The sequence below is a fragment of the Arachis ipaensis genome, chromosome B09 (genome assembly GCF_000816755.2).
Source record: "Arachis ipaensis cultivar K30076 chromosome B09, Araip1.1, whole genome shotgun sequence".
Classification (NCBI taxonomy): domain Eukaryota; kingdom Viridiplantae; phylum Streptophyta; class Magnoliopsida; order Fabales; family Fabaceae; genus Arachis; species Arachis ipaensis.
The window spans coordinates 105406723-105417510 of record NC_029793.2 but is presented as its reverse complement, the minus strand read 5'-3'; the positions used below and the strand labels follow the sequence as shown (position 1 = coordinate 105417510).

Below are 10788 nucleotides of genomic sequence, written 5' to 3'. Positions count from 1 at the left end.
AAAGCTTGAAAAGTACTGAAACAAGGAGCAGAAGCACGACGGTAGAACCCCGACGGCAAGAAAGCAAGAGCACGGTAGTGATAAAACAGGGAAAAATCCAGAGCAAAAGAAAGAAAAAAGAGAGAAATCCACAAAAGAGAGGAAAAAGAACTGAGAAAATGACACGAAGGAGGGAACAAAAAGCAAAAGAAACCAAAACGGTTTCAAAACAAGAAAAAGACGGAAATAGCCCCAGAAGAAAGCAAAGGCACGAAGGGGCAAAGTTGGAAAGCAACCCAAAACGTCCCCTCACAATAAATGCCCCTCTTCAAAAAATGCAACTGACAGCATGCCTTAAATGAAACAGGCGCAGGAATATGAAAAGCTCACACCAACCAATGACACGAACTCCAAAGATGGCGAACCCTAGCAAAATCAGGCACTCTGAGCCAACACGCCGATCCCCCGCAACGAACGGGCCCATCAACCAGAAGACCAGTGTCGACAAGCCGAGAAAAATCAATGACGACAAGAAACCATCTCCTCCAGCGACGGAGACTGACTTCACTCGCCCTCCCACTGCGGGGGTAACTGTTACGGATCCGGCCCACGGATTTCACACCCGGAATGACCACCAAGCCCAGTTACCCGGTTTGACCTGTCTCACCCTTCTAGAAGGCTCAGAACCGGCCCGCTAAAACTTCTAACCAACTATCAAATTCAAATACCTTTCTTATCTTAGTTGGATAAGATAAGATAAGATAATTACCACCTTCTATATAAAGGAGAGGCCCAGGCCCCCTCAGGTACGTCATCCACTCCACACACCTTATACCTCTCAGATCCATTCTGACTTGAGCATCGGATTGTCTTTGGAGGTACCACCCCCATTGCTCCAGTCAAACAATCTGGCATCCGCCTCGACCCGCAAGTCCCCGATCCATCTCTCAACCTGTACCGGAGACATCCAGTACATAATCATAAAGTAAAGTAGAGATTGGCATCAAAGCTTGCAATTTATTCCTAAACCTGACTTACAGCATGTAAAATTCCTAAAACTTGCTGTATGCACACATCAGTCATGAGCCTATCTCTGAAATTTTGAAGATGCTTATTTATGGGATCTGCTTCTATATGAAGTTCTCCATCATTCATATCAACTGTGGTTCTACTAGTGTTCTCTATTGTTGCACATGATGATAAGCCAGAGCCAGGATAAAAGCTTGGGAGAAAAGATGACCATGAAATAAGAGGGTCCCTCATCAACTCAGCAAAACCTAAAGAACAGAGCAAATAAATTTATAGACCGGAAAATGCAAAGAAAATTGCCAGATAGACAAGCATAGGAGCAAAATATTCATCCCCTTGGACCCAATGAACAAAAACAGTCAAGTAACAAATGGAATTATCTTTGTTCATTTGCCACTTAAATATCACCAGATTAACAACAATAAAATTTAAAAATAAAATAAATATGAATACCTATCTGAAAATATGAATTACTGATACTTTTTTCTTAAAAGTACAACCAGTACTTACCAGTGGCGTCATGTCCAAGCAGCCGTGCATTGTGAGGATTGAAGTGTCAATAGGCCGAGCATGAGACAAGACTTGAGGACCATTCTCTGAGTGCTGATCATCACACACTGAAGGTCGTCCAGCCTGCTCAACTTCATTTACAATTGATGAAACAGATGTTTGAAATACAGATATAGGTGACTCTATTTTGACAGAGGAAGGTGCTGAACTTGTTCGAGAGCTACCAACCAAGGATATTGGAGCTGCAGGGGAATGTGAGATGCCAGACTTGTAACCCTGTAAATTATGCAGCATGGCATAATAGAACAATGGATCACATTAGCGTGAGAAAATCACCATAGTTGTTTTTAAACTACACCAGATTTACTTGATTCTGGTTTCAATATAACATCTTATCCAAATAATTTTAAGATAAAAATGCAAAATAATAGATAAAAAACATACCTCTTTAATATCACGATAATGTACAAGAACAATATGCTCTAACTGCCTGCAGACAAAAACAATGTTTAAGTTGACATGAAAAATGATCAATACTAGCAATTTAAGTGATAAGCCCCTTAAGATCCCCTATGGCCTTTTCTAGTTAACCCGAGGATCAAAATGAGTCAGATGCAGCTGCAATTTAGAAATTCTATTAGGCAAAGAACCTGATAAGGCATTGCTGAAAAAATCCAATTGCCTAAGCCTGCTCAATGACCAAACAACAGCAAAATCAATATAACCGACAAAATGGTTATTCGAAAGATTAGTGCTATTCAATGAAGAACATCTAGAGATTCTGCTAGGACTTTGTCCTTCAAACAGGTTATTGGACAAAGAAAAGTAGTGAAGGAAATTGTAACTGTCAAAGAAACTTTGAGGGATATGTCCTGAGAATGAATTGTGAGAAAGATCAAGAGACCTAACTGAACTCATGTTGAGAAATGAAGTTGGTATTTGACCAGAGAAGCCATTGTGACTTAGATTAAGATTCTGAATGGTGCTGGAAAGTGCAAGTGAAGGAGTAATGCTACCATTGAAATTGTTATGAGAAAGAGACAATACCATTAGATGCTGAAACTTCTCAAGGCCTTTTCCAATTCTTCCAGATAATCCCAACCCAACAAGATTGATCTCAGTGACTCTTCCTGTTGCTGGATTGCATTGAACCCGGTTCCATGAACAAGCACTTGAATCATCTTTCCATGAAGCAAGAGATGAAGAAGGGTCATGGAGGTCTGATTTGAACACAATCAGGCCAAGAACATCATCATTTAGCTGAACATTATTCATGTCATTGCTGTCTCCATAGCAAAAACTCAAAACTGAAACAACAATCAGCAAACTCAGAAACTGAAAACTTGCCATTATTCTTGTTCTTTGGTAGTTTAGCTTATAGCTACAGCATCATGGTTTATTTATGATAATATATGGTATGATATTAAAACTTAGTATATAGCTAGATGAATGAAAAGGATGTTACAAAGGGAAGTGTTCACGAGAAGATAGAGGAATAATGTGATGATATGATTTTACAAAAATGGTGTGAGAGAAATTAAAGGAGATTAAAGAAAAGTAGTTTTTTTTTTTTTCTTCACCGTATCTAGGACTAATCCGTTGCAGATCTGAATTCTATCGAACCTGCAACCCGCAACTTCTTAATTGAGAATGGGGAGTCTATGCCATTTGAGCTATTACTCATTGGCTTAAAATTTGGAAAGATATATGACTCTAACCCGCAACCTCTTAATTCAGTATAAGAAGTCTATGCCATTTGAGCTATAACTCATTGAGTATGGGGAGTCTATGACTAATAGATTGCTGTATGCATAAAGCGGGATTCGAATTGCTAACATCTGCTTAAGTGGACGAGTTAGCAACTCGACCAATCCAAATTGGTCAAAGAAAAGAAAGGTAGTTAAGGGGTGAATAATTGGTATGTAATGTAATATAAGGAAGTGTTTGGTTAGTGAAGTCCGTGAGTGTAAGGAAACAATTTAGGACCAACAAAGATGGGTAGTAGCTACTGACAAAATGTGCCACCACATTACAACTTACAAGGCTCATCTCATCTCATGGCCCTTTTGTCTTTCTGCCAAACGAGGAGGCTTTGTCGTGTCCTACACCCTACACGTTCCTTCTCTTTCACAACCATTGTTTTTCAACTTCATTTTGCTTTTACCTCAGCTTTGTAAGTATCATTTATTTTAGTTTTTGATATTCTAAAGAGTAATATTAGCGAACTAATATTATAACAGTTAATTTTAACAGAATATTATAGCAGGTTGCTAAACAAATTTATTATGAAACTCACTAAAAATGAACTTTTGTTGTGTTTAATTTGCAAATGTTTTTTTTAATTAAATTTTGGATACTTTTATTTTTAAGAATTTCGAGTGATTTTTTTCTTATGTTAAATATTAGTTATAATATTACAATATTAGCTCTCAAAATTTCTTCTATTTTAAAAATGGTTTGTGAATTTTAAATTGTACTGTGTTAGTTATTTGGTTTAATTACTCTGATATGTTAGTATTTATATTAGGGTTTTAACGAGGCCCAAAAATCAATAAAATTCCATTAATTTTATTAATACTTTCCTTACATTCTCCCCCTAAACGACATAAACACACGGCCACTACTGGAAGACTGATCACCCCCAGGGCCCAATAAATGGATATCCACAAAATAATGATTACACGACCTCGCGACGGTCCACTCATCCCAAACAATTCGGGAACAAAATAAAGTCAAATAAACAGCTCAAAACCAAACATGCAAAAAATAGCCCGAACGGCCAAAACAACACAAAATCAAAGTTTAAAATCACAGTACACGGTCATACGGCCACACAGGCAAAACACCAAATATAAAAACTACAAGTCCTCAAGATCCAATACAACAAAATACAAGGAAAAAGCCATTAAAGGTCGACGATCTGGCCATCACGGACAGTCTTAAAAGCCCCCATCACAGACACGTCCACGTCCGGCGCCAGAACCGAAACCTGAGCCCTTATCGTCTCCTCAGTAGCAACAATGGCATCATTCACATCCACCAGCAACTCTCCCTTTTCCTTCTTCAAGGCAGCAACCTCGGCCTTCAGGGTATCCACCTCACCAAGGAGCACAGCAGCCTGAGACTCAGCATCGGAAGCCCTCTTTCGTTCCTCACCCAGCTGAGATAAAAGTGAAGTCTCAACCTCAGAAAGACGGAGGATCTCGGCCCCAGCTTCCTTAGACGACTTCACTGCCCTCTCTCTCGCCACCTCAGCAACCTCAAGCTGCTCTTTCAGCTTGGCTACCTCGGCTTGTGAGTGGCACAGCTTCTTATCCAGCAGACCGACCTGGGCCATCGCGGGCTCAGCCTTCCAAACAATAACAGTAGATCAGAGAAGGGAGCGATATACCGACTTGGCCTGAAAATCCATGTCGCAATCATCGAAAAACCCCTCAATACTGGGCGTTAGATGCTAATCAATGAAATTCGAAGTGCCGATCTATCACAGTAGGCACAGCACTATCCTCCTCCAGGTTCTCACTGCTAATCTCCTCAGGCCTCTTTCGCTTCCGAGAAGCCTCGGCAGCCGAGACCACGATTACCTCCTCCTCTGGCAAATTCATAGCACCTGGCAAAGCCTGAGCACCAACCTTGACCCCAGCCGAGATCACCTCCTGTGAAATAACCTGGGAGTCCGCGGTAGGTTGAGACAAAGGGGTAGAAGGAGAAGCTGACGATCCCTCCTCCCGATCCATAGCAGCCTTTAATCTTGCCAGAGAGGTCAATCCACAAGCCATCTTAATTGAGAAAAGAAAAAAAAAACATAAGTCTCAAAATCGGCAAAACAGACACAAATAAAGAAAATAATAAACACACACCAATATATGTTCGGCAGGCCACGGGATCCCCCATGACGTCCCGGGGATTTAGTGGTCGTTCCCCAAACAAATGCCAGAGGATACCAGCAATATCCTTATCCTCCGGAGACAAACCATCGTATGTGACTTTCGTCAAAACCGACGGCCCGGCGTCGAAGTTCCAATATGTCGGGATCCGATGCTCACCTTCTAACGTCAACCAAAAAGGATGATGCCCCCGAACGGGGTGCACCTTAAAATACTCCCTCTTGAACCCGTGAAAGGAGTCTTCAAACAAACCAAGTATACGCCGATGGGGCTGAGCCCTAAACGACATATACCCTTTCTTGTGCTTCCCCTCCTTGGTCAGAAGAGTGCATAAGAAAAGGAAGAGGAAAACAGGAACGGAAGCCAAAAGCTCGAGGTATTCACACACAAGCTCAAAAGAGCGAACAGCCGCCCAGCAGTTCGGATGGAGCTGAGACGGTGCCACAGAACACCGACTCAGCAACTCCTGAACAAAGGGCGAAAAGGGGAACCGAACACTGAGACGAGTGAACATCGACTCGTAGACCCACATCCAGTCAGGAACGGTCGGAGAATCGAGGTTCAAATAACAAACCCTCTCATCGACATTGGGGAGGGCGAGCTCATACTGACGCTCAGCATCGCCACCCTTGCAAATCGCCCCCTGATCACGGAGCCTCTAAAGATCCGCCTCCGTTATCCGCGATGGAACCCCCCAAACATCGCTAGTCACCCATGCGTAACGGGAGGGAACACCCCGAGAGGGAGCTACTAGAGTGCCCACACCCTCATTTTTCTGCCAATTCATACCTAAAACAAGGAGGAGCACCACCATCAGCCTACCAAAACTACGCAAAAATAGGAAAAACTAGCCAGAAACCTACTACTCACTACAATCCACGCAGCGGTGCTCGACCCTCTAAAAAAAAACCACTACCCAAAACGCGGCACAAAAAAGCAGCAGTAATACTGAATAAGCAAGGAAAGCAAGTAACAAAGCAAAGGAAAAAAGAACACCAACCTGATAGTCCGAACGGAAAGCTTGAAAAGTACTGAAACAAGGAGCAGAAGCACGACGGTAGAACCCCGACGGCAAGAAAGCAAGAGCACGGTAGTGATAAAACAGGGAAAAATCCAGAGCAAAAGAAAGAAAAAAGAGAGAAATCCACAAAAGAGAGGAAAAAGAACTGAGAAAATGACACGAAGGAGGGAACAAAAAGCAAAAGAAACCAAAACGGTTTCAAAACAAGAAAAAGACGGAAATAGCCCCAGAAGAAAGCAAAGGCACGAAGGGGCAAAGTTGGAAAGCAACCCAAAACGTCCCCTCACAATAAATGCCCCTCTTCAAAAAATGCAACTGACAGCATGCCTTAAATGAAACAGGCGCAGGAATATGAAAAGCTCACACCAACCAATGACACGAACTCCAAAGATGGCGAACCCTAGCAAAATCAGGCACTCTGAGCCAACACGCCGATCCCCCGCAACGAACGGGCCCATCAACCAGAAGACCAGTGTCGACAAGCCGAGAAAAATCAATGACGACAAGAAACCATCTCCTCCAGCGACGGAGACTGACTTCACTCGCCCTCCCACTGCGGGGGTAACTGTTACGGATCCGGCCCACGGATTTCACACCCGGAATGACCACCAAGCCCAGTTACCCGGTTTGACCTGTCTCACCCTTCTAGAAGGCTCAGAACCGGCCCGCTAAAACTTCTAACCAACTATCAAATTCAAATACCTTTCTTATCTTAGTTGGATAAGATAAGATAAGATAATTACCACCTTCTATATAAAGGAGAGGCCCAGGCCCCCTCAGGTACGTCATCCACTCCACACACCTTATACCTCTCAGATCCATTCTGACTTGAGCATCGGATTGTCTTTGGAGGTACCACCCCCATTGCTCCAGTCAAACAATCTGGCATCCGCCTCGACCCGCAAGTCCCCGATCCATCTCTCAACCTGTACCGGAGACATCCAGTACATAATCATAAAGTAAAGTAGAGATTGGCATCAAAGCTTGCAATTTATTCCTAAACCTGACTTACAGCATGTAAAATTCCTAAAACTTGCTGTATGCACACATCAGTCATGAGCCTATCTCTGAAATTTTGAAGATGCTTATTTATGGGATCTGCTTCTATATGAAGTTCTCCATCATTCATATCAACTGTGGTTCTACTAGTGTTCTCTATTGTTGCACATGATGATAAGCCAGAGCCAGGATAAAAGCTTGGGAGAAAAGATGACCATGAAATAAGAGGGTCCCTCATCAACTCAGCAAAACCTAAAGAACAGAGCAAATAAATTTATAGACCGGAAAATGCAAAGAAAATTGCCAGATAGACAAGCATAGGAGCAAAATATTCATCCCCTTGGACCCAATGAACAAAAACAGTCAAGTAACAAATGGAATTATCTTTGTTCATTTGCCACTTAAATATCACCAGATTAACAACAATAAAATTTAAAAATAAAATAAATATGAATACCTATCTGAAAATATGAATTACTGATACTTTTTTCTTAAAAGTACAACCAGTACTTACCAGTGGCGTCATGTCCAAGCAGCCGTGCATTGTGAGGATTGAAGTGTCAATAGGCCGAGCATGAGACAAGACTTGAGGACCATTCTCTGAGTGCTGATCATCACACACTGAAGGTCGTCCAGCCTGCTCAACTTCATTTACAATTGATGAAACAGATGTTTGAAATACAGATATAGGTGACTCTATTTTGACAGAGGAAGGTGCTGAACTTGTTCGAGAGCTACCAACCAAGGATATTGGAGCTGCAGGGGAATGTGAGATGCCAGACTTGTAACCCTGTAAATTATGCAGCATGGCATAATAGAACAATGGATCACATTAGCGTGAGAAAATCACCATAGTTGTTTTTAAACTACACCAGATTTACTTGATTCTGGTTTCAATATAACATCTTATCCAAATAATTTTAAGGGCAATTTACTGAATTAAATAAATTGGCCCTCAATATTACCAAAATACACATTTTACAAAGTGGATACCAAAATGTATTTTTTCTATAAACTATGTAAACTGTGACAGGGGTATCACGGTTTACAAATGCACATAATCCGCTACAGGGGTGTCGAGGATTACGTTTGAAGAAAAACATCACATAATCCACGGTAGGGGTGTCGCGGTTTTATGTCTGAATTGCAAACTTTCATAAACCACTTTTCTTGCTCTGCATCACCATGCATCACTATACCCCTGGCATTAGTCCTACTGCATTGCTTGATTCTCCCATCATGCTCCTCAATTCTCAAGTTATTTCGCTTTCTTTTTTTTTATATATATATATTTTTTGTTGATTTTTTCAGCGACTTTTTTGATTATTTTGTTTCAATTTTATCAAAAAATCAATTTTTTAGAGCCTGTGATGTTATGTTTATTTATTTAATTTTTTTTATTTTTTCTCAGGTTATGCCTTCTCTAACTATTGGCTCATTTCATTGGCTAATTTCTCTGTCATTTAATAAAGAGAATCTCAATGATGCTTGGTGCATGAATTGTGAATCACACGTTTCACAACGCGTACCACTGACCAGCAAGTGCACTGGATCGTCCAAGTAATACCTCACGTGAGTAAGGGTCGAATCCCACGGAGATTGTTGGTTTGAAGCAATCTATGGTTATCTTGTAAATCTTAGTCAGGAAGCCAATTATGTTTATCAGTTGAATTGCAAATAAGCAAGAGAGCATGGATTAAAGGTTACTTGTTATGCAGTAATGGAGAATATGTTGGAGTTTTGGAGATGCTTTGTCTAACAAGCGTGTTTGAATAGAAAACAGGAATACTTGCATTAATTCATCGAGACACAGCAGAGCTCCTCACCCCCAACGATGGGGTTTAGAGACTCATGCCGTCAGAGAATACAAAGTTGAGATCTAAAATGTTATGAGACGCAAAATAAGTCTCTAAAAGTTGTTTAAATACTAAACTAGTAGCCTAGGTTTACAAAAATGAGTAGACCATGATGGATGATGCAGAGATCCACTTCTGGGGCCCACTTGGTGTGTGCTGGGGCTGAGAATTAAGCAGTCCATGTGCAGAGGCCATTTGTGGAGTTGAACGCCAGTTTTTGTGCCAGTTTGGGCGTTAAACTCCATCTTTTGATCCTTTTCTGGCGCTGGACGCCAGAATTAGGCAGAGAACTGGCGTTGAACGCCAGTTTACGTCATCTATCCTTGTGCAAAGTATGGACTATTATATATTTCTGGAAAGCCCTGGATGTCTACTTTCCAACGCAATTAGAAGCATGCCATTTCAAGTTCTGTAGCTCCAGAAAATCCACTCTGAGTGCAGGGAGGTCAGAATCCAACAGCATCAGCTGTCCTTTTTCAGCCTGAATCAGATTTTTGCTTAGCTCCTTCAATTTCAGCCAGAAAAATACCTGAAATTACAGAAAAACACACAACTCATAGTAAAGTCCATAAATATGAATTTTTCCTAAAAAATAATGAAAATAGACTAAAAACTAACTAAAACATACTCAAAACTATATGAAATTAACCCCAAAAAGCGTATAAAATATCCGCTCATCACAACACCAAACTTAAACTGTTTCTTGTCCTCAAGCAACTAGACAAATAAAATAGAAGACTAATAGGTTGAGAAGCAATAATATTTCAGAGTTTTTGATTGAAGCTCAGATTCTAATCAGATGAGCGGGACTAGTAGCTTTTTGCTTCTGAACAGTTTTGGCATCTCACTTTATCCATTGAAGCTCAGAGTGATTGGCATCTATAGGATCTTAGAATTCAAATAGTGTTATTAATTCTCCTATTTCAGTGTGATGATTCTTGAACACAGCTATTTTATGAGTCTTGGCCGTGGCCCTAAGCACTTTATTTTCCAGTATTACCACCGGATACATAAATGCCACAGACACATAATTGGGTGAACCTTTTCAGATTGTGGCTTAGCTTTGCTAAAGCCTCCAATTAGAGGTGTCCAGGGTTCTTAAGCACACTCTTCTTTTTGCCTTGGACCTTGACTTTAACCGCTCAGTCTCAAGTTTTAACTTGACACCTTCACGCCACAAGCACATGGTTAGGGACAGCTTGGTTTAGCCGCTTAGACCAGGATTTTATTCCTTTAAGCCCTCCTATCCACTAATGCTCAAAGCCTTGGGATCCTTTTTATTTGCCCTTGCCTTTTGGTTTTAAGGGTTATTGGCTTTTTGCTCTTGCCTCTTGGTTTTAAGAGCTTTTGGCTTTTTGTGCTTGCTTTTTCTTTTTCTTTCTATATTATTTTTTTTTCTGCAAGCTTTGTTCTTTGCTGCTTTTTCTTGCTTCAAGAATCATTTTTATGATTTTTCAGATTATCAATAACATGTCTCATGTTCATCATTCTTTCAAGAGCCAACATA

General features: G+C 40.9%; 1 protein-coding gene across 1 annotated transcript in view; it reads right to left on the bottom strand.

Moving 5' to 3' along the window:
* The window catches only part of LOC110266903, an 18275-nt gene continuing 8468 nt past the window's right edge, over nucleotides 982–10788 (bottom strand). The window contains exons 2-4 of the mRNA XM_021111958.1: nucleotides 1963–2008; nucleotides 1519–1794; nucleotides 982–1256 (exon numbers count right to left, since the gene is read on the bottom strand). Of these exons, the coding sequence (XP_020967617.1) occupies nucleotides 1242–1256; nucleotides 1519–1794; nucleotides 1963–2008 (337 nt within the window). The 3' untranslated portion in view covers nucleotides 982–1241. The remainder of the gene's footprint in view (nucleotides 1257–1518; nucleotides 1795–1962; nucleotides 2009–10788) is intronic.